Source organism: Entelurus aequoreus, linkage group LG14 (assembly GCF_033978785.1).
Source record: "Entelurus aequoreus isolate RoL-2023_Sb linkage group LG14, RoL_Eaeq_v1.1, whole genome shotgun sequence".
NCBI classification, from domain to species: Eukaryota; Metazoa; Chordata; class Actinopteri; order Syngnathiformes; family Syngnathidae; genus Entelurus; species Entelurus aequoreus.
Genome location: NC_084744.1, coordinates 20,191,025 through 20,215,655, shown reverse-complemented (window position 1 = coordinate 20,215,655; position 24,631 = coordinate 20,191,025). Strand labels below are relative to the sequence as shown.

General features: G+C 37.8%; 1 protein-coding gene across 1 annotated transcript; it reads right to left on the bottom strand.

Annotated features, from left to right (window-relative positions):
* Positions 1 to 752: 752 nt before the first annotated feature.
* Positions 753 to 23,246, bottom strand: dnajc3a (DnaJ (Hsp40) homolog, subfamily C, member 3a). Its single transcript, XM_062069177.1, has 12 exons — positions 22,991 to 23,246; positions 22,591 to 22,701; positions 20,152 to 20,276; positions 15,547 to 15,621; positions 8,913 to 9,065; positions 8,651 to 8,832; positions 7,857 to 7,976; positions 7,544 to 7,649; positions 7,358 to 7,478; positions 2,999 to 3,131; positions 2,786 to 2,934; positions 753 to 1,188 (listed from the first exon to the last, which is right to left on the bottom strand). Exons 1-12 carry the CDS (start codon positions 23,070 to 23,072, stop codon positions 1,031 to 1,033), a joined length of 1,515 nt encoding a protein of 504 aa, XP_061925161.1. The 5' UTR covers positions 23,073 to 23,246; the 3' UTR covers positions 753 to 1,030.
* Positions 23,247 to 24,631: the final 1,385 nt, after the last annotated feature.

Genomic DNA, 24,631 nt, shown 5'->3' with positions numbered 1-24,631 from the left:
GTTCCTTTTATCAAAAAGGATACATTTTTATTGAATATTGACTTTACTGGTTTGGAAATCCACATTTTGCCCGTAATATTCCAACTTGTCATAAAATTACCCTTTTTTTCTTGTAAAATACAATTTTTTTTATTTCTTTGTAATATTCAAATTTTATTCTCGTAAAATTACCCTTTCCTGTATCCTAATTATAACCATATTCTGACTTTTTTCTAGTAAAAATAGGACTTTAAAACCCATTGGATCCTAAAATTTTAAACTTAGTTTACTTTTCCAGTCCAGGTATGAAACAACCTTACATGTCAACACATGAAACTACAGTAATGATGACTATTTACTTAAACATTAGTAAAGTACTTTATTAGTTACACCAGAATCTATTACATCAAGTATGTCTGTAATATTATATTTGCCCAATTTCCTCATAATGAGCAGCGTTTAGGAGCCTTTTGGTTGTTTGTGAGCTGTGTGGTTATGGAAGAACTGGACATGTTTCCTCCATCACAAATCTAGCCATATCATTCAATATTTTAAGCTAACACTAATTTCAAAAAGCTTTGTTACTGCTTTGTGTATCAAATATTGTTGAACGGCACAGTTGTGTACATGTTTAACTTATTACAGTATCTTTACATCTTTGGTGAATCCTTGTTTTTATTTCATCATTGTCTCAGGAATGAACTCGGCAAGAGTCTTAATTAAAGGAATTATTTGACTTTGTCTGGTGTCAGCATCATGTACAGCACACGTAATACCACATAAATATCTTTATTTACAGCTCAACACATTCCCCTTCATATAAAAATAGCGTACAAAAAGATTTTCCTGAACAGACGTGTATCATTGAGAAAACAATACATACTTTGGAAGGAACTCTTTGCTCCGGGTGCTTTTTGTTTGCATAGCAACCAATCGTCCATCCCCTCCCCCCTAATGGATGATTCCAGTTCCACATGTAAAGAAAATAGCTTTAATTAAGGTCACAGCGGTCTGCCCTCTAAGTGGAGGAAATGACATCATCTTGAAGTCCTCAGTTGAAGTTGAATTTAAAGTTGAAAGGTCCTGATCCGAACGGGTTAAAGCCCTGAAAATTTTGATAGCCTCCGTGGAAGTGATGGCCGCCGCGATGACCCTGTTGGCTCTCCGGGTCCATCGGGTCTTCGCCGTGGTCGTACTTGTTCCTCATCTCTGAAGGACAAACATGGACGGATGAATGATTGTTGTTCACATTAGTTGTGTTCATTAGGAAACACTTTTCCACTACAAACCTAACAGAAAATGTACTATCAATTATACCTAAAACTACTTCCTGTATGCCGTGTACCAGGCCTTTTTCTCTCGCCATTTATAATTGACACAAAATTGCAAAAATAATGAGTGAAGTGAATAACACGTTACATCTCGGATGTCAACATATTCTTGTCTCGAAATGCCACAAAACAATATGCAATCATTAATTTTAAAAATCATTTGGCTTTCTACGTACAAAAAAAATCAGATTTTGTGTCCACATCATGATCTTAAACTGAAGAAATAGTTGATAAAAACTTTACAGTGTTTATAATGTAATGTAATCATAACATAATAATATGAGTAATCCTTTAAAAGGTTATAAACTTTTGTCATTACTGCAGAAATGTTTATCAATGTACTGTAATTGGAAGGTGACATAATACAAACAAAATAAAATGGAAACGTGGAAATAGTGTCAAAGCGCTTTGAGTAGCTTGGAGGTAGAAAAGCGTATAACCTATTTACCATTCAAGCAAAAAATGCATTTTTAAATAAATATTGAACATGTTAAAGTGCATTTGTTTCCAAGCTGGAAAAACTAAGTTGGGTTTGTCTTCTTTTATTATGTTGCCAATCACGGCATTCTTGCTTGTTCGTCAGTGTTGATGGGCTTATATTGCCCATCCAATTTGAAACGGAAATATTCCTACAATAAAGGCGCTCAAGTACTGAGAGCGATGCACAGAGTATGACGTCGTTCTCCCTGTTTGAAGCGTGAGATTAAAACAAACACACACCAACATAACAATTTATCGATGCCGGCAAAGTATTTCAACTTCATTTATTGTTTGATTGACTTATTGACTCCATATGGGCCCAGACCTTGTCTCCATCACTCCTGTACTCCTTTATAGGTGTTTCAATACAAGTGTAAAAATAGACAAAGAATTTAATGGACAAGTTTGAAATTTAGTTTTTTTCTCTAAGAAAAGGTTTAGAGTACATTTTTGTTTTCAATTACTTTATCTAAAAAAGGCTGGGGGACTTTCCTAGGAAGTTAAAAAAGGTTCAAATGTTTTCCGTTAACTTAAGACAAAGGTTGTAATTTCCAAAAAACAAAATGTTTTTGGTTTTTTTAAATACAGTACAAGATTTTTTGTAATATTAGAACAGTTTTAATATTTTAAGAAAACTATTTTTGTACATAACAAAGTTACATTTTCAAGAAAAACTTGTCCTTTTGCCACAAAAAAAGTTAGGAAACTAACAAGAAACTGTTTTTTAAAAAGGTGTACATAATCAATAGTTTAAGTTATTAATTTAAGTAATATTTTTTAAAGATGAAAGTTTTTTTCTTTTTCCAGTAGGAAAAAAAAACAAGTTAATGTTTGTATTTGTTTTATATTGCGGTACATATCCTGCCCAAAAAATGTTTGAACAGAAAAACTGCAGGATCTTTCCAGAAATGTTTAGTGTTGATGTACTGCATCTTGAACTTCTGCCTGATTAAAAACTTTTCCCACGCTGTACAAAATATGAATGATGGTGGTACCTGGGTCAGTGAGGACTTCCTTGGCTTGAGCGATGTCTATAAACTTCTGCTCAGCTTTTTTCTTCTCCTCTGGATCATGGAAGTTGTCAGGGTGCCATTGTTGGGCCAGTTTCCTGTAAGCTTTGATGATCTCCTTTTTCTGGGCGGTCCTGAGAGTGCGACCATCATCATCACCATCATCAAGTCATCAAACTACCACAAGTCAAAAGGTACCTTTTCACTCCTAAGATCTTATAATAATCTCTCTTCTTCGACTGTTTGAGAAGCCGCTGAGCTTCTTCCAGACCTTCTTTGATCTGACGGTCATTCTCGCTGTGTTGCGACGCACTTTCATAATCCTTAATGGCTGCAAGACAAACAAGTCAGTACATAAAACAGGCTTAAAGGCCTACTGAAACCCACTACTACCGACCACGCAGTCTGATAGTTTATATATCAATGATGAAATCTTCACATTATAACATGCCAATACGGCCGGGTTAACTTATAAAGTGACATTTAAAATTTGCCGCTAAACTTCCGGTTCGAAACGCCTCTGAGGATGACGTATGCGCGTGACGTAGACCGGGGAACACGGGTATGCCTTCCACATTGAAGCCAATACGAAAAAGCTCTGTTTTCATTTCATAATTCCACAGTATTCTGGACATCTGTGTTCGTGAATCTGTTTCAATCATGTTCATTGCATTATGGAGAAGGAAGCTGAACAAGCAAAGAAGAAAGTTGTCGGTGCGAAATGGACGTATTTTTCGAACGTAGTCAGCCACAACAGTACACAGCCGGCGCTTCTTTGTTTACATTCCCGAAAGATGCAGTCAAGATGGAAGAACTCGGATAACAGAGACTCTAACCAGGAGGACTTTTGACTTCGATACACAGACGCCTGTAGAGAACTGGGACAACACAGACTCTTACCAGGATTACTTTGATTTGGATGACAAAGACGCAGACGTGCTACTGTGAGTATGCAGCTTTGGCTTCTAAACATTTGATCGCTTGACTGTATGTGCGCAACTTTTTTTTGCGTATGTACGTAACTTTTTAAAAATATATAAGCTTTATGAACCTTGGGTTAGGTGAACGGTCTTTTGGGCTGAGTGATTGTGTGTGTTGATCAGGTGTTTGAATTGTATTGGCGTGTTCTATGGAGCTAGGAGCTAGCATAGGAGCTAGCATAACACGTACCGTACCGTACGTGCGCGTCACGTACGTAACTTTTTAAAAATATATAAGCTTTATGAACCTTGGGTTAGGTGAACGGTCTTTTGGGCTGAGTGATTGTGTGTGTTGATCAGGTGTTTGAATTGTATTGGCGTGTTCTATGGAGCTAGGAGCTAGCAGAGGAGCTAGGAGCTAGCATAACAAACACGCAGGTGTTTTTATGCAGGATTAATTTGCGGCATGTTAAATATAAGCCTGGTTGTGTTGTGGCTAATAGAGTATATATATGTCTTGTGTTTATTTATTGTTGTAGTCATTCCCAGCTGAATATCAGGTCACCCCCGGCTCTCACAGCATCTTCCCTATCTGAATAGCTTCAACTCCCCACTAGTCCTTCACTTGCACTTTACTCATCCACAAATCTTTCATCCTCGCTCAAATTAATGGGGAAATTGTCGCTTTCTCGGTCCGAATCTCTCTCACTTCATGCGGCCATCATTGTAAACAATAGGGAACTTTGCGTATATGTTCAACTGACTACGTCACGCTACTTCCGGTAGGGGCAAGCCTTTTTTTTATCAGATACCAAAAGTTGCAATCTTTATCGTCGTTGTTCTATACTAAATCCTTTCAGCAAAAATATGGCAATATCGCGAAATGATCAAGTATGACACATAGAATAGATCTGCTATCCCCGTTTAAATAAAAAAAATTCATTTCAGTAGGCCTTTAAACATTTTGTTTTCCATGCCAGCCAATCAGCGGGCTCACAACCAATCAGGAGTAAGACATGAAACAACGTTTCCTGACAGTACCTCACAATACTTTAGTTTGGGTTTTGGGAAGAAATAAATGAAAATATGCAACTAGGGATGTCCGATAATGGCTTTTTTGCCGATATCCGATATTGTCCAACTCTTAATTACCGATATCAACCGATACTGATATATACAGTCGTGGAATTAACACTATTATGCCTAATTTGGACAACCAAGTATGGTGAAGGTAAGGTCTTTTTTTTTTTTAAATAAAATAAAATAAGATAAATAAATTAAAAACATTTTCTTGAATAAAAAAAAGTAAAATAATATAAAAACAGTTACATAGAAACTAGTAATTAATGAAAATGAGTCAAATTAACTGTTAAAGGTTAGTACTATTAGTGGACCAGCAGCACACACAATCATGTGTGCTTACGGACTGTATCCCTTGCAGACTGTATTGATATATATTGATATATAATGTAGGAACCAGAATATTAATAACAGAAAGAAACAACCCTTTTGTGTGAATGAGTGTAAATGGGGGAGGGAGGTTTTTTGGGTTGGTGCACTAATTGTAAGTGTATCTTGTGTTTTTATGTTGATTTAATAAAAACAAACAAAACAACAAAAAAACGATACCGATAATAAAAAAAACGATACCAATATTTTCCGATATTACATTGTAAAGCATTTATCGGCCGATAATATCGGACATCTTTATATGCAACATTTGTCAAATCCTGCTATAAGTGATGAATGTCACACCAAAAGCAGCACAAACACTGGTGGAAATATAATAGGTTTCTTTTTACAGAGTTAAAATATATTTCTTTAAATAATTATATTTTTACATACTATTTTCATTTAATTGAATGTATCAAGTTTTATGAATTATAATGGGAAATTAATTGATTATAATGTAAATTACATTTTTATTTTAGCCTTCACAGCTTCATGTTACGTGTGTGTGTCCAGTGAGGTGTACTACTAGGTCAGATCTGGGCAAATTAAGGCCCGGGGGCCACATGCGGCCCGTTAAGTTTTTCAATCCGGCCCGCCGGACATTCCCAAATATTTTTTTTAGATCTTCAAGATGGAAAGTGTAGCTGCCATTATGATGTGCAGTGACCGTAAGTCTTGAACTATACAAAGTATTTCCATGGTTGGAATCTGAGCTTTTGCATGATATACTAGTTACTATCGTAATCTAATGAGTTACTATGGTAATCTAAATCGCAGCAGCTCAGACGAGGCACCAAGCAGGGTGGGTGGGAAGCGTTTCCACATAGTTTTTCAAGAGCGGGCAGCCTGAAATGCAGAAGGAGATTTTTACAACAAAGTTCTAAAGCTTAGTGATGTATCAGATATGTCAGATTGGTGTGTTTTTTTACCCTTCGCGTTTATATTTCGCTGTTTGTTGCATTTTTTTGTGTTTCGCTTGATTGAAAAACATGTCGATGGAGAGGGGGTGTGACGTTCATATGTTGTCAATATTCAGTGTTTTATCGTTCATAGTTAATATTGTAGATCCCACATTCTTTATTTTCATGTACATTCTGGGTGTCTCATTCAGGAAAAAAATGTAAAATTCCACTCCGTTTTTTAAGGCGGTCTGTCATTAAGTTTTTAGTATTCAGACATTATTGTGAGGTTTTGTATTAGTGTTCCTAAAAATGAGATATACCGGCCCCCAGACATTTTTTTCTCTAAATTTGGCCCTTGAGTCAAAATAATTGCCCAGGCCTGTACTAGGTGATTAACAATCTTACATGAGACCCGAGCACTCGTGCACACTGATGTGGTTAATGGTGCGTTTACTGACATTAGAGGGCACATAGGAAATGTAATGTGTGCTTAACCACCTTTTGGACTATGCGACATGTCCACTAATTTGTGCCACAGATAAACTGGTCATGCATGTGTGTGTCGAAGAGACAAACAGGTTGCAGGTGCAAAACTTCTTCACCATCTGCCATGATTGCTGTGCTGGGACCCTTCAGGGAGGATTTGGGGGCTTAAGAGATCCTCTGAATGTGATGTGCTACGGCACAGTTGCCATAAACAAAATCATTCTGCTCACTATGAGCAAATATTAGCAAAGTAATTTTAAAGTTTTGCAAGATTTGTCTTGATGCTGACGTCATTGAAGCTACAGTGATCATGCAAAACCAGAAATTGAGTTGATAAAGTATGATTAATACATCACAACCTATCATTTTTATAATGTTTGCCACTGAAGACATGTCTTTGTTTGGGTTAAACAGCTGATTAGGTTTGAAACCATTAAAAATGTATTTATACATTATACAAATAAAATGTAACTTAGTCTCTCACACAATGCTACTGTTACATGAGCTTTGAGTGCTACTATTGCACCCGAATAGGAGATAGTAGATCTACGAGGCCCCCTTGTGGTGCACTCTTGCAATGACACCTCTAATGGAGCAGCAGGTAATCATGGATGTTGCTAACATCATTGACTGAATTATGAGTGGTCGTAAAGCTGTTCAATTGCTGTTTATTTTTAATTGTTCAGACATTGCAGCATATTATGCACTGTCTCCACTAAAGAATGAATTGTGTGATATTTGCTTGCAGATTAATACCTGCATGCTGTTAAATGTCAATAGTCTGACAGAACGCTTACCATCCTCATACAGTCCTTCCTGAATGTAAGCCTTCGCTCTGTCCTTCAGCACGTTGACATTGTGCGGCTCAGACTGGAGTACTTCGCTACACACGGAGATTGCTTTGGCAGTCTGCTGACCCTGCAGAAGCAAACACACGTATTCATATGTTCTAATAAATGCAGCAAGAAGGTGGTCTCACTCACATGTGTCATTGCATGGCAGATGCGTTCCTTGGCCAGGATGGTGAAATGTGGCACGTAAGGCTCGGTCGTCATCACCGCCTCGTATTTACTTACCGCGTCGTCGTACCTGAAACAAACAAAAAACAGAAGTAGGTGGGTGTTCATAAAGCACACGTCCACAAACTGCGTCAAACACGACGTGACGTTTATTCAAATTGGCAGTGGGATTTATGCTGCCTGCTTGTACGCACACAAAGACCGAGAGCTGGAGGGCCAAGCAGTCGTCACCAGCTGATGCAATGTTCATTATATATTCACATTCACACACACACACCTCTGCTCATGAATGAGTTCCTCTGCAGACCGGATCTGTTTGTTGAGCTTCTTGACCTGCTTGTAGTGGCTGTAGCACTGCTTGTGATCGGGGTCCAGCTTTAGACACTCGCGCACCTCCCTGCTCATGACAGGAAACAGGAGGTGTTGCTGATAAACAGTCAGTGCAACACTACATACAATTGTATTCCTGGCGAGACTGAGGGCAGCAAGAAAACCCTGCAATGCTGCAAGATGGTCACTGTGGAGTAAAATACTTCATGACTACAGTATGGGACAACTCTCTTTGTTTCTAATGTATATTTTCTGCTAGATCTTCTCTCAATTTTATGCTGCAGCTGTAATATTGTACTTGGTAACTGTTATATATTGTATATATTATATAATAATAATATATCAGTATATATCATACTGTATATATAATATGTAAACATTACATATGTTATATTGCTACTACGGTACATTTTTAGTCTACTTTATACCTGCATTATCCTTTCCATCCTTACACTTTCCATCCTTTGTAACTGAGCTACTGTGTGGAACAATTCCCTTGTGGATCATTAACATTTGTCTAAGTCTAATTTAGCATTTGTGTTGATTTTTTTTTTTATACAAGGTACTAGAAATAGCACCTGGTACTAGTGTCTGTGTGAAGAACTCAGGTATTAATATCTGACAAAGTGGTACATTACAGATGATATATTTTCCTCATCCATGATTTTTGACAGTGTAAAAGGAAAAGTATACATGGAAACAGGACTGAGATGTCCTGCAAGACAGTGCTCCTTGTCTTACATGAGGGACATTTCATGGTCTCCCAGGTGGTAGTAAATGGTGCTGAGTTGGTAAAAGGCCTGCGTGTTGTCGTTCTTCAACTTTGAGGCTGCTTTGAGGTCGCTGATGGCCTTCCCAGTCTCGCCCACCTGAATAAAACAGTCGGCCCGCATCTCGCGAGAGGTTACGTCCCAAACGCAAGTCTGTGAAACACACACACAGACAATGCTCAAAGAGTTTCCTGAGGCCAAGAGGATGGAAGGTTCCAGGTGGGATCTCTTACCTCAATGATGGTGTCGAGCAGTGACGCAGCTCCTATGTAGTCCTTGCTGTTGTAGCTGCTCTTGGCCTGAGCTACCAGCCGCTGCAGTTCATCTGATTTTGTCAGCTGACTCTGGGCCTCCGACGACTCCTTGTCACTGGGGTGGGCCTTCAACTAAAAATTAACAATACATAAACATCTGTTGACATCAACAGTGGAACAGTGGAACCTTGATTTAAGAACACCTCATTGTACGAGCTTATCTATTTACAAATCACAAAATTATCTTTGGTGTACGAACGTTTCATCCATTCATTGGGTCGCTGCAGAGCAGCCATTTTGTGCGCAGCAGCACAGCCAATGTGGGCAGGCTAATCGATTTCCTGTGCTCATTCAGTCAGCACAGCATGTGCTGTCAGCTACTGTTCTAGTATGTTAGTTGTGTGTTCTTTATGTTTTCAGCGACTTTGCATTTTTCTAGTTTTGCTTGCGCAATAAGAGTACAAAAAAGCAATGGACAAGCGATGTGTGGTATGAAACATTCATGAAGTATCCATAGTATCGTTGACAGTTCCTCCTTTCCCTCCTTTCCACTGCATACTAAGAAGATTAACAAGGCAAAGTGGATTACATTTTTTGTCCTAATCATTGGTTGTTAAAGTTTAAGAGTTTTGTAATTTCTAGCGGTGATAGTGTTGCTTTGTTATTAAATAGAAAGTTGATCAATCACCCCGTTATGTTTGTTTGATATACAGTACTGTATAGTGATTTATATTGTGTACAAACTTTTACTAAAATATGGATTTTTGTCAAGGCCTTAACCTATTATTTATGTTTACATTGTTATAGTGAAAGATGCTTCACTATACAAACCCTGTTCAAAAACCAGTTCGTAAATTGAGGTGCTACTGTCCTACTGTACATACTGGGTAACTTATCTTTACACTTGTGAACTGTGCTGAAAAGGGCTTTTATTTGGTTTGGTTTGTAGTCATTGTTTTACATTCTATTTGCACTACAGGATCTATTGTATTAATAATATATTCCTACTAACCTATGCTTTTTAAAACCTATTAAATGTATGTCCTATTCTATTTACATTATTATGTGCATATACTTGTTCTTGTGGTATCACTGGGCTTAATCCTGGACCTTGGGTACTACATTCCATGCCATCTCACGTGTGTTGGTATGACAAAGTTCCTTGACTCATGTTACATTATTCACTAGAAGTCAATCAGCATCCTGGAACAGTTCATTTTCAGACTTAAAAAAAAGCCTGTATTAGTTTTTTTTTACCTCATACTGTAACAACTCCATCTGCTTTAATCAGGACAATTACACCCTTTGGTAGTCATCTGATACAAAAGTATGCACTCTAACTAAAAATGTATGGAAGTATTATTGTACCAAAATTATTTGTAAACACATATCTCAATCCGTGTGTGTGTGTAGTAATAATAATAATAATCCATTTCACATGTTTTTGTACTAATGTGTGTGTCTGTTTATCAATCTGTGTGTGTGTAATCAGATCTACATGTGCTGTATTGTTGATAATAGAGGTAAATTATTGGTATTATTCATTATCAATAGCGCTATTTCTATTGGTATTTGTATTGCTCCATTTGTAGTGTAACAATGCTCATTATCATTTCTGTATTATTTATTTCGCTAACTGCGTCTTTGCTATCACATTTACCATCATATTTGTACATATCGTATTTGCTGATGTTGCTCTATTGTTGTTGTTGTTGTTTGCTGTTGTTTTTGTCTCTCTGTCTTATCCCCCTATTGTCCCCACAATTTCCCCCTCTGTCTTCCTTTTTTTCTCTTTCTATCCCCTCCTGCTCCGGCCCGGCTGCACCAAATGATAATATAAATACATTTAATAAAGTCAAATACAAATAAGGCAACAGGAGAATTATCCCACACTTCTCTTTTGTAAAGTAAATATGAACAGCCGATATGGGCATCTACATCAACTATATGATTTGCCTGAGAAGCTGGACAGGACAAAAAAAAAAAAAAAGAGAGATCTACATGTACTTGTTTTAAGTTGTCTGTGCGTATTATGATTTGTCTGTGAGTAGAAAAAACGTGTGTGTGCGTATTGATGTATGTGAAGCAGAAAACCTCTATTAGCTGTCTTTATACACGTGACTTGCAACACTTCTGCCGTCTACGACTTGTCTGTCTGTACAGCGATTTGAACATGTAAAAAGAGTTGTCTGTAACTCCCCTTATACTCACCACTAGTCGGAGCCTTGCATCCACTCAACTCGCGTTGGCGTCGATGCTAAACACAATGGACGTTTCATCACTTGCTGTAAATAAAAGGTTCTGTTTTAGTAGTAACTAAGTTGTCAGAAGTATTTTTGCGTACAAGTGATCATTAACTACTTAGTGGCCGAAATGATCGCAGTTCCTCCACCGAGGGGTTGGGCTCTACTTTAGAGATGACTTTGAGACCCACAGTCTTCCCTGGGGGAAGACTGTGGGTCAACACAGCCCCTAAATACCTTCCCAGGGAAGTGTCCTGGTGGCATCCTGGCCAGATGCCTGAACCATCTCACCTGGCTCCTCAATGTGGATAAGCAGCAGCTTTACTCTTAATTAATCTCGAACGAAAGAGCTTCTCACGGGTGCCACTTTTCTAAAGAAGCCTTGGCCCCTGACGAAGGAATTGCGGAGGAATTGCGCTCAATTCGGCCTCTATGTCATGACATGATCACTTGTTTGAATATAGAAAAACAATTCTAAAAACTAAGTTACTGCTAAAACATAAACTTTTATTTCCAGCAAGTAATGAAAAGTCCATTGTTCTTGGCTTCAACGGCAACCCATTACCTCCCTGCTTGACACTCAGCATCAAGGGTTGGAATTGGGGGTTAAATCACCAAAAATGATTCCCGGGCGCGGCCACCGCTGCTGCCCACTGCTCCCCTCACCTCCCAGGGGGTGATCAAGGGTGATGGGTCAAATGCAGAGAATAATTTCGCCACACCTAGTGTGTGTGTGTGACAATCATTGGTACTTTAACTTTAACACGAGTGTGAGTGGCTGCAAGGCGCCAACTAGTGGTGAGTATAAGGAAAAGCAAGGGGAAGTTAAATTGAAAAACCTTACACGTTCAATTGAAGTTGTAGACGGCAGAAGTGTCACAAAAGTCACGTGTAAAAAGACAGCCAATTTACACACACGGCGATCAAAATACGGATAGACATTTTTTTACACACAGACAAATCATAATAAAGACAAGACATTTAAAAGACACACACGCAGATCTGATTACATACACACAGATTGATATACAGACACACACATGAATTTGATTACACACAGATCGAGATACACCTTTGCAAAGAATTTTGCTACAACAATACTTGCATAAGAAAAATGATCTGAGGAGATAACAAAATTAAATACATCTTGGCTTTGGAGTCGCACTGAATGTCGATTGCTGTCGCCTTGGATTCAAGCGCTTAGAGGGAAAACAAGCGTATTGCATGTGTTTTACTGACGTCACATCCCGCCCATTAAATGTGTGGTGGATAAGATAGTGGTGTTCTCAATGGGTACAAAGCGCCATTTAGCCTTTCTCAAAGAAAAAAATGCCCTATACGTGTGTTGTTTTCGGCTGTACAAATCCTTCAAATCGCGTAAAGGATAAACGTTTCTTCAGAGTTCCTCGAGAGGTTATCAAAAAGGGCGGAAAAGTGCAAGATTTTACAAAACAACGAAAAAAGCAGCACACACTCCAGTCCGAGGGAGCAGAGTCGAAGAATGCACGAGTTTGCAGTGATCACTTTGTTAAAAGGTTTTTTGATATACTTTTAACGTTTTTTAATTCTCATTTAAGTATTATCTTGGTATTATTTGTATTTCTTAAACAAGTGTTTTGAAAAGCACAAACACGTCTAAATAAAAGAAAGCAAATGTGAGCAAAACCTAGAAGTGTTAAGTTTTTACCAAAAAACAACAATCATAAATGAAGCTTTCAGCACATACACGGTGTTAACATCTATAGTTATATTTTGATAAAGACGGGGAAAAACACGTTACTTGTAAACGGCGCGTGCAACAGCAACAAACATGGGAGTAGAGGCAAAGTTAAATCCTGAAATGCAACCTGAGCAAACACGATGCATATTTATACGGGAGTCTTGAAACCAATTTCTTTGACTCAGCCACACACAAAGAAGTTGTAAACCTCCACGCTTTTCCAAGTTTTCCTCCGTTTTGGGTCATTTTCTTTGACCCAGCCACACACAAAGAAGTTGTAAACCTCCATGCTTTTCCAAGTTTTCATCTGTTTTGTCGTGTAGAATGATGTCTGGAGCACAATAGTTTGCTATGTCTGAAAACGCAACCTGTGTATAATCCTTGATATCACTCGTCTATCTAAATCTTTTTTTTGGTAAGTATAGGTCCATTTCATTTCATAGTCTCTTTTGTACTCCAATAGTTTGCGCGGTGCTTGGTGAACAACAGCCATCTTAGCTTTGTTGACCACCACTGGTTTTCACGTCTAGGAAGAATTCACATGACAAAAAACAAGTAATTCTTCCAAGCAAACGTCAATTGAAAGCAAAGTGAAAAAGCAGCATACTTGCATTGTTCTTGACTGTGGAAACTCTTCTAATGGGGTTTTTAGTAAACATTATTTCAAAGTTGGTGAGATAGTCCATCATAAAAGGGGACAAAACACAGAAAAAAGTTGCTGCTGTCTTTAAATCTGTCTCTTTCGTGTAGCGGAACCGAGTCAACAACACGAGTAATCACTGTCAGTGTTTGTATAAACGCATTCATGTATTTGCTGTTCTTCTTCTCCTTATATTGTATCTTAAATCACTAAATAAGGTAACAACTAAAAATTGCTAGACAAAAAGGAAGTAACTTTAAAATTTAAAAAAACTTCAACTGTTAAAACTGCAGACGCTGAATAATAGATGACAGCTATTATATATTAACGTACATATATACATATATACTTTATAAGCAAATTGCTAGATAGCGCTGATGAACGATCGCCAGACATTTATCAACATCTATCAAATATGTTAGTTACATGTGCACAATTAAGTCTACCATTGTCTTTCAGGGCTTAAAAAGGGAACTGCACTTTGCCTATTATTCATATTTATTATGAAAAACAAGACGGATGGATTTTTTTCTTTAATGCATTCTAAATATTAAATACATTCTGTCAAAAGTCCACTTTGAATGGAGCCTATCAGAGCCACTCTACTCTGCATATAAAAAGCCCTTACAAAAACCAACACCTTCATTAAAGTTTTATTTACAAACTGTAAGATATATGTGATGTAGTAACGGGCACATTTAAAATAACAATTCATATTTATGTATTTTGATCATGTTAAGCATACGTGGCGCATTAATTTCAAAAACGCATCACAACGTTTGCTTTTTTAGCTACATCACTGAATATTGCTCACTGCAGACTTTATCAGAGACAACCAACATAATAAAACATAACTTATTGTCTGCTGTCATTAGGACTGCTAGGATCTTCATATATTCCCATTTAGATAAAGAATGACTCATAATCCTCATGAAGAAAAGGGAAGTGGTACCAAGTGTCTTAGTGTCGTTCGCCATTTCCGAGTCTAAATTGGCTGTCAAAGTGTACCAACCTGTCGGAATACATCCTCAGCCTTCTTCTATCCAGGTGAGAGGCATGAATTATGGTTTACAATAAACTTCCAGAGAGCAGTGAAACAGCTGACCACTCGATGATGTAAACATTACATTTAAGCTTGTGATCACGGCGCCGCTATACATAGTTTGTCTGTGTTAGCGATATCATTAATATTCGGTTAATATTCAAGTCACAAAATGTAAATGGAGTCTTGCTGGTGCTTTTTGGATGTTTTTTTGTTGGAATTTATGGGCGGAATAGAGGACCTCCCATTGGCTTCGCTGTAAGCAGACTTTTGTTTACAAGTTAGAATGCATTAAAAAAAAAATCCATCCGTCGTCATCCCTTTCATAATGATTGTGAACGATAGGCAAATAAATAGGCAAATAAAGTGCAGTTTGCCTTTAATGTTTACTTTGTGTAGTAGTGTCCAAATGTTTAAAATAAAGAAATGATGTGTCGCCATACTTTTGTACTTTTACTCCGTGCGAGTGTACAAGGAAGTGTGATCGACCAGATACCGGTAGCTTGAAAAGTCCACTTTGGTCATGTTGCATCTTTTAAATCTTATAAAAAGTATTTCTTCTGAAATGTGTATGGATCCACTTCATCATATTCAGCTGTTTTTGATGATATCTGGCTTGTATATTCCCTACTAAACCTTTATAATACTGGGAAATCTGTGCAGCATTGTCAGTAAAATGTATCATAATTACTGTTCTTATTGATACCAAAAGAGTCTCATCTAGGTCAGTAGTTGCAATGCAGCAATACAGGTTCTTCCTGTTATTTAAGGGGCCATACTCGCTTGTCATCTTCATTACCTTGTTTGTTTAGAAAGTCCTTACCCTCAAGAAAAACAGACATTTTTGATAAGTTTTTCATTCAACAGCCTGAAGAATTGTTCTTACTCTACACCAATCCAGCTGATAGGTGACATCTCCAGGTGAAATCTACATCATCATCATAAGAGACCATGTTGTTATTACTCACCACATTCTGGAAGTCAATGGCTGCTTCATCCAGCTTTCCTTGCTTCAGTAGGAGGTTTCCTCTCTGAAGCCGTGCCTGGTAAAAGATGCAACATAATATATGCAAGGGTTATCATTATCAACACAAACAAATAATGGGATTATTATGTATTACTATTTATTGCACCTGTGCTCAAATGTAATGAAAAGAGGGTGACCCATGATCATGCATGAAGTCGCGCAAAAACGTCAGCAAACCTTGCGAGACATTTAGGATTAACTGCCACAAGTGTGCTTTATAAAATGTGGCTTTACCTTTTGCGCAGTTGCCACGGACATTGCACTTTATCTTTCCTATCAATAACACAGCTTTGAGGTGAGCAGATGCGCAATGCTAACATGGAAAGTTGACATCCCGTTTTAATATCGCAGCTGTGACTCTCAAGTTGACTACGTTTAATGCAAAACAGCTTACGCCAGTGGTTTCAGCACATGAAAGGTCAGTTCGAACTGGAAAAAATTGTTAAAATCAAGTTGTGAACTCAAACGTGTACAGCTGATCAAATAATCGTTATCTATTTGACTAGTCAACTTATCAAAAAAAATTATCGCTGACTAGTTTACTATTAAAATAATCTTTAGTTGTAGCCATACTCCTGAGTTAAAGGTTTTGCTGCATTTAACAGAGATGTGACACATTCATGAACGAGTAGAGTCTTATGAAAAGAGTCTGAGGTGAACAACGAAAACTGATTCACGGTTAACAGCCTTTTGTTTTGGAGCTGTTTTAAAATGCTAATCGCCCACGCTGCCTTTTTATGTCCGCCATCTGGCTGGACTGGATTCACAATGACAGAAACAAAACAAACATAAAATGCCCAAGAGTCAAAGGAAACGTAGTGTCATTTGGATGCAATTTTCTGGTTCATTGTTTTGTTATGGATTTATTAAGTAACCTAATTTTGTGAATTTTCCATTTGCCTTTATACAGTATATTGCAAAAAGTTTTCATTATACTGTATTTGTTTTATAGGGATGTCCCGAACAGAATTGTATGCTGTTGATTCCAATCATCCATGAGTGAGATTAGCCAATACCAAATACCAATCACACGTATTAACCGTAAATGTTTCGATTTATCTATGGTAAGTAATATTGACAGTTTATCAATATCAACACAATAAACTGGTTCCTTATTCTCTTCCTCTGTGTGTAATATGTTCAGCCCTGTCCTCCAGTGTACTTAAAATACAAATAAAAAATGTTTATTTGCCATAATGGAGGTGATTATTGTTAGCTTAGGAGTGGCTTCACACTGTTTGGAGATACATAATTAGCTGCCAGCTGTTTGTCAGGGGACTAAAAATAAATACAGTGTCAGCCAGAGGGGATGGACGTTTGTCATCGGCAATAAAATAGATTTATCTGCAACGGCAGCCACATACAACGTCAATGACTTCCTTTTTCACAAAACTGAGCAATACCGATCGATGGCAGGTACATCCATACTATTTTTTTTTTTTTTTTTAAACGAGTATTCTAGATGTATTATTTGTAGGCTACATTTTTCTTGTATCGTTAAAATGTTCTTGTGTAGAAAATGTTACAGTAAAGTTGATTTGCAGTTTCTATAGTTTTTATTGTGCCAAACGTTTCTTAGCTGAGAGAAAGTTCTCTCTTTCAAAGGGTTAAGTTACCACTAGGGTTGGGCGATATGGACGAAAAAGTATATCTTGATATATTTTTACTTAAACTCGATATTTGATATATATCTCGATACATTTTCCGGTGAAAGTGTACACGTGAAAAAACTAATTTTTGAGTGAGATTCACTGAAATTGAAGTGAATGACAACTGCACTGTAAACAGTCAGTGGCACTTTATACTCAAGATGGGTATTAACAGCACAGAAAAGAAACTGTTTAAGTAGTGCAGAATTACATAACATAAATAAAATGGAAAAATATTCTTTCTACGTAAAATAAATAACATATCTGTGCAAATACATCTTTGGCAGCATTTCTCGTGCATGTAAGCCCAAATCAAGAAGTTTTGATTTGGGCTTACATGGTAAACAACTCAAATGTATATGTTGAAGAGGTTCATTTAGCCTACTAATGTGTATTTATAAAAAAACTCAAATTTATGTTTTATCTAGAGGGATACTGTGCCTTTGTCCAAATGTGGCCAAGTAGACGCATTGTGGGTTTCCTGGACGTCGTCTACATCGCTAAAAGAAACATGTAAAGAAGAGAATCCCTCTGCCATCTTCCACTAGTTTTTTATGAGAGGGAGTGAGGAGCAGTGGAGAACAAGGAACACAACAAATAAGCGGCGTTTGGTTATTTTAATGTGAAATAAATTATATCGATATTACGATATTTTCCTAATTCAGATCTTATTTAAAAATATATATCGATATATCTTACAAACTCGATATATTGCCCAGCCAAAGGCAGATGGAATGTTTATATGTTTAATATAGAATATTTCCTACAAATAAGAGTATACCTTGGTGAAAAATGTAACTGCTGTAATCCAAATTGTATCTTATAAGTGCTGCTAGTTAGGGCTGGGCGATATTGATATATCGCGGGTTTGTCTCTGTGCGATAAAGAAAATGACTATTTCCTGAGTATTCGAGTATACGTTCTCACGCAGTTGCTTTTAGCTGCGGGCATTACACTACAGGCTTTTGTCACTCTTTCTTGTCTCTCCTTCTCACAGAGACATAAAACAAGCGCACCTTCTTACATACGTCACATACTGTCGCGCGTACAACATCATACGCCCTCGCGGAGCAGAGAGGTAGCGGCATGGGTAATGTTAGCAGTGGCAGGTGGTGCGAGTGGTAATACGAGAGAAAGAAAGATGCAAATCTGGTAACAAATTGAGGAAGTAGAATTAATTCCCAAAAAAAACAGCACAGGGTTAATCGTCTGGCGGTGGTTTGGCTTCAAGCTGTAAGATGTTGAACAGACAACTGTAATATGTCAAGTATGCGGCAAAAGCATTGCTACAAAAGGTAGCAGCACTACTAATTTGTAGCATCATTTCAATAGTCACCCGCTAGAGAATAAGGAAGGAGTGCTTGAAACTCTGCATGTCAACATCTCCGGCCGCTGCCACACCCAACAAAATGCCGAAGCAACCAGCACTGACCCAATTAAGCCTGGCGTCTTCCAATTCCAGATCAACACCGTATGAAAATAGTCAAAAACAGAAGGAGATAACGTCCGCAGTAACCTACCACATAGCGAAGGACATACACAATTTGATATCCTATTATGCAGTTAATTTTGTATTTTAAAGTTTTTTAAATATCTTGTGTGACATCATGCACAAAAGTGCACTTTATTTGTTTTAAAATTTTATAGTGGCATTCTGTACAAAAAGTGCACTTTAATTTAGTGTTGTTTTGATATGTCATCTTAGTGACATCATGCACTAATAGCTTGTTTTAAAATGTCTCTGACAATCTTGCACTTTCTGTTTTGAAATGACATGACATGTTTGTGCCACTGCTTAATAACTGTTTAATAAATACAGTTTTGGCTAATTGACTTAGTTGTAATTTCTCTCCCTGCATGAAAGTTTACAATGAGCATATATCAATGCAGTATGAACAAGAATGTTTTAATGTAGACACACAGAATCATCATACTGGTGTGATTATATGCATCAAGTGTTAATTCAAGGCTAGGAGGACGACCTAGAGAGAGAAGGCTAAGGCAAAATATCGAGATGTATATCGTGTCATGGCCTAAAAATATTGAGATATTAATAAAAGGCCATATCGCCCAGCCCTACTGCTAGTGATTTACTTGATAAAAATTAGAGATGTCCGATATTATCGGCCAATAAATGCTTTAAAATGTAATATCAGAAATTATCGGTATTGGTTTTTTTTTATTATCGGTATCGTTTTTGTTTGTTTTTTTAAATTAAATCAACATAAAAAACACAAGATACACTTACAATTAGTACACCAACCCAAAAAACCTCCCTCCCCCATTTACACTCATTCACACAAAAGGGTTGTTTCTTTATGTTATTAATATTCTGGTTCCTACATTATATATCAATATATATCAATACAGTCTGCAAGGGATACAGTCCGTAAGCACACATGATTGTGCGTGCTGCTGGTCCACTAATAGTACTAACCTTTAACAGTTAATTTTACTCATTTTCATTAATTACTAGTTTCTATGTAACTGTTTTTATATTGTTTTACTTTCTTTTTTATTCAAGAAAATGTTTTTAATTTATCTTATTTTAATTTTTTTTTTTAAAAAGGACCATATCTTCACCATACCTGGTTGTCCAAATTAGGCATAATAATGTGTTCATTCCACGACTGTATACATCGGTTTCGGTTAATATTGGTATCGGTTGATATCGGTATCAGTAATTAAGAGTTGGACAATATCGTAATATTGGATATCGGCAAAAAGCCAATATCGGACATCCCTAATAAAAATTGACAACATCTGACAAAATTCTAAATAACAAAATTACGGCTCTTTAAAAGGAACGACTCCCTTCTGAGAGCCAAACATCCCATCTCTGGTATTTAATTTGTTACGAATGCAGGGCAGTAACGTGTACAAAAACAACAACTCACAGATGTGAAATCCGGTTTGAGTTCTATGACTCTGCTCAAGTCTGGTAGAGCTGATTTGGACTTCCCCATGGCTAAATAGACCGTGGCTCTCCTGTAGTAGGCCAGGTAGTTCTTGGGATCGCCATCTGATGGAAACAAGACGACAACAGTTCAATCCCGGGGCTCGGGATCTTTCCGCGTGGAGTTTGCATGTTCTCCCCGTGACTGCATGGGTTCCCTCTGGGTACTGACGGCTTCCTCCCATCTCCAAAAACATGCACCTGGGGATAGGTTGATTGGCAACACTAAAATTGGCCCTAGTGTGTGAATGTAAGCGTTGAATGTTGTCTGTCTATCTGTGTTGGCCCTGCGATGAGGTGGCGACTTGTTTGATTGATTGAAACTTTTATTAGTAGATTGCACAGTGAAGTACATATTCCGTACAATTGACCACTAAATGGTAACACCCGAATAAGTTTTTCAACTTGTTTAAGTCTGGGTCCACTTAAATTGATTCATGATACAGATATATACTATTTTCATAATACAGTCATCACACAAGATAATCATCAGAGTATATACATTGAATTATTTACATTATTTACAATCCGGGGTGTGGGATATGGAGGGGGGTTAGTTTTGGTTGGTATCAACACTTCAGTCATCAACAATTGCATCATAAGAGAAATGGACATTGGAACAGTGTAGGACTGACTTGGTAGGATATGTACAGCAAGCAGTGGACACAGAGAGAGAGATCAGAAAGTATAAGAAAAAGTGTCTACATTTGATTATTTACATTTGATTATTTACAATGCGAAGAGGTATGATGAGGAAGGGAGGGTGTTAGTTTAGGGTTGAAGTTGCCTGGAGGTGTTCTTTTAGTGCGGTTTTGAAGGAGGATAGAGATGCCCTTTCTTTTACACCTGTTGAGAGTGCATTCCATATTGATGTGGCATAGAAAAAGAATGAGTTAAGACCTTTGTTAGATCGGAATCTGGGTTTAACGTGGTTAGTGAAGCTCCCCCTGGTGTTGTGGTTATGGCGGTCATTTACGTTAAGGAAGTAGTTTGACATGTACTTCGGTATCAGGGAGGTGTAGATTAGTTTTATAGACTAGGCTCAGTGCAAGTTGTTTTACTCTGTCCTCCACCCTGAGCCAGCCCCCTTTGGAGAAGTGGGTAGGAGTGAGGTGTGATCTGGGGTGGAGGTCTAGGTCAGGGGTGTCAAACTCAAATACAGAGCGGTCCAAAATTTAAAACTGAACAAAGCCGCGGGCCAAGGTTGAACAAATTAACCTTTTAATAGGGACCCAAACAAGTTTTGCATTGAATATTGAACAAGCAAGGCTTATATAACTTTATAGTGACATGCAAAATCGAGTTTCAAAAAATAATAATAATAATTCAAAAATATCAATGGCATATTAAATAAAATGTTAATAAAAATCTATTTGCAGCCTTCTGAGATAAATATCAAAAAAAACTTTTTCCACAGACTAATAATAAATTTGAAAATAAAATAATAATGAATCAAACATTCAAACCTTGAAGTAGCAAGAGAAAGTGCATGAATAAAACGTTACTTATTGCTCAGTTTGCTACACTGATTTGCTTTAACAATGAATATGGAACAAGCAACGCTTATATAACCTAGTAGTGCAAAATCAACTTTAAAAAAAAACAAACAAAAAACATCAATGGTATATTAAATAAAAATTGTATAAAAAATTGAATGCCTCTTTTCTATTTGCAGCCTTCTTGGTGGGCGGGGGCGGGGTTTGGTGGTTGGGGGGGTGTATATTGTAGCGTCCCAGAAGAGTTAGTGCTGCAAGGGGTTCTGGGTATTTGTTCTGTTGTGTTTATGTTGTGTTACGGTGCGGATGTTCTCCCGAAATGTGTTTGTCATTCTTGTTTGGTGTGGGTTCACAGTGTGGCGCATATTTGTAACAGCGTTAAAGTTGTTTATACGGCTACCCTCAGTGTGACCTGTATGGCTGTGGACCAAGTATGGCTTGCATTCACTTGTGTGTGTGTAAAAGCCGCATTTAGTATGTGACTGGGCCGGCACGCTGTTTGTATGGAGGAAAAGCGGACGTGACGACAGGTTGTAGAGGACGTTAAAGGCAGTGCCTTTAAGGCACGCCCCCAATTATGTTGTCGGGAGGGTTGGCAAGTATGAGTATTAGCAGTGAATGCGGTGTTACGGCGGCACCGCCGCTGTATAACACCGGCGGGCCAGTTCTAATGTTAATTTGATATTGCCTCAAGGACCAAATGAAATTACACGGCGGGCCAAATGTGGCCCGCGGGCCAGAGTTTGACACCCATGGTCTAGGTGTATTTGCCTTCCGCCCGAATGCAGCTGAGATAGGCTCCAGCAAGACACGCCCCCGCCACCCCGAAAGGAACAAGCGGTAGAAAATGGATGGATAGGGTGGATGCCACCACAATGACTTACCCACAGCAGCATGGAAATGAGAGAGAGCATCAGCTAGCTGTCCAGCTGCAAGCAGCTTCTTGCCCATTTCCATGTGGTTGTCCACACCAGCCTCCCTACCACAGTGGACTCCTGACAAAAAAGCAGCACACAACACATTTTAATGTACTTCTCACTAAAAAGATAGACAACTTCCATTCGATGTTGTTAGCATGCTACAAACTCACGATCTAGCTAGCTAGCATGCTAACGTGTCGACTTGACCTGCTACGCTGACGTTAGCACTATTATCGATTTAGCTAACTTTAGCTACTCTACTTTCAGTCACAGAAACATTTATGTTGTTGGCGTAACAACAAGCGGCCATATTTTAAAAGATGACAGGTGGAAAAAAAAGTCTTCAAACAGCCTTCTGTCTTACCTTCGTATCGCATGTCAAACAAAACAAGAACATACGGAACATACGTTAATATTTTGTGAGCCACGTGCTCTATGGAAACCATGGTTGAATCCCACTGAGACTGCTTTAGGAGTCGGTTTTAGGGTCAAATCTCCCCCCCCAAAAAAAGAAAAGTTATTTGTCGCTCTTAAAACCTCCAGTCCCATGTAGTGACAGCCGAAGGAAAGCAGTCTGCCTTCATGGCAGCGAGCAGTCACACGCTGGCCAACCGGTCGTGGGGCGCGCTGATTGGCTACAAATCTTGAAGAAGCCACGCCCATCTCCGACGGTTCAACTGCGTGGAGCCACGGCAGCAAGTACAGTGTTTGGAAACACCCTTTTATATTTATTTATAATATGGACCAACATTCGAAACGTTATTTGACGAGGTGAAGGGGGTACGTGTCCCTTTCTTGTATTTTCTTTTAAAGGCAGTGTTGGTCCTCTGTTGTTTTGTTATTGTTACTTTCCCATCTACAGCGCTAAGCAGTCTGGGTAATGTAGTATTTAAAAATGTAGCAACACACCGTCGGTACAACACCGGCATCCTCACTTTCTAGTTTACATGTATTTGTATAGGTGTAGGATTAAATAAGCTCTGCTTATATATTTTATATTTAATAATTTGTTTTTTTGAACTTTATTACACTTCCTACTCCTTTTCTGACGTGCTGTAATGAAACAATTGCAAATATGAGATGCTTTGTAATTAGAGATGTCCGATAAATGCTTTAAAAAATGTTTGATTGGTTGATTGAGACTTTTATTAGTAGATTGCACAGTGAAGTACATATTCCGTACAATTGACCACTAAATGGTAACACCCGAATAAGTTTTTCAACTTGTTTAAGTCGGGGTCCACTTAAATTGATTCATGATACAGATATACTATCAGATATATACTATCATCATAATACAGTCATCACACAAGATAATCACATTGAATTATTTACATTATTTACAATCCGGGGTGTGGAGGGGGGGTTAGGTTTGGTTGTTATCATCAGTCATCAACAATTGAGAACAGAGAAATGGATATTGGAACAGTGTAGGTCTGACTTGTAGGATATGGACAGCAAGTAGTGAACAAAGAGAGAGAGGGAGAGAGAGAGAGAGAGAGAGAGAGAGAGAGAGAGAGAGATAGATAGAGAGAGAGAGAGAGAGAGAGAGAGAGAGAGAGAGAGAGACAGAGAGAGAGAGAGAGAGAGAGAGAGACATGTAATATCTGACATTATCGGTATCAGCATTTTTATGATCGGTATTGTTATTTTTAAAACATTTTTTTTTTATTAAATCAACATAAAAAACACAAGATACACTTACAATTAGTGCACTAACCCAAAAAAACTCCCTCTCCTATTTACACTCATTCACACAAAAGGGTTGTTTCTTTCTTGTTATTAATATTCTGGTTCCTACATTATATATCAATATATATCAATACAGTCTGCAAGGGATACAGTCCGTAAGCACACATGATTGTGCGTGCTGCTGGTCCACTAATAGTACAAACCTTTAACAGTTAATTTTACTCATTTTCATTAATTACTAGTTTCTATGTAACTGTTTTTATATTGTTTTATTTTCTTTTTTATTCAAGAAAATGTTTTTAATTTATCTTAT

What these genes read in the sequence shown, in the direction of transcription:
- dnajc3a (XM_062069177.1), bottom strand. Translation starts at nt 23,072, where the DNA reads ATGGTTTCCATAGAGCACGTGGCTCACAAAATATTAACGTATGTTCCG. An exon ending in TGCTCGACACCATCATTGAG is followed by an intron (nt 8,833 to 8,912) that starts GTAAGAGATCCC and finishes TGTGTTTCACAG; the next exon opens with ACTTGCGTTTGGGACGTAAC. An exon ending in GGAAGGACTGTATGAGGATG is followed by an intron (nt 3,132 to 7,357) that starts GTAAGCGTTCTG and finishes TTTGTCTTGCAG; the next exon opens with CCATTAAGGATTATGAAAGT.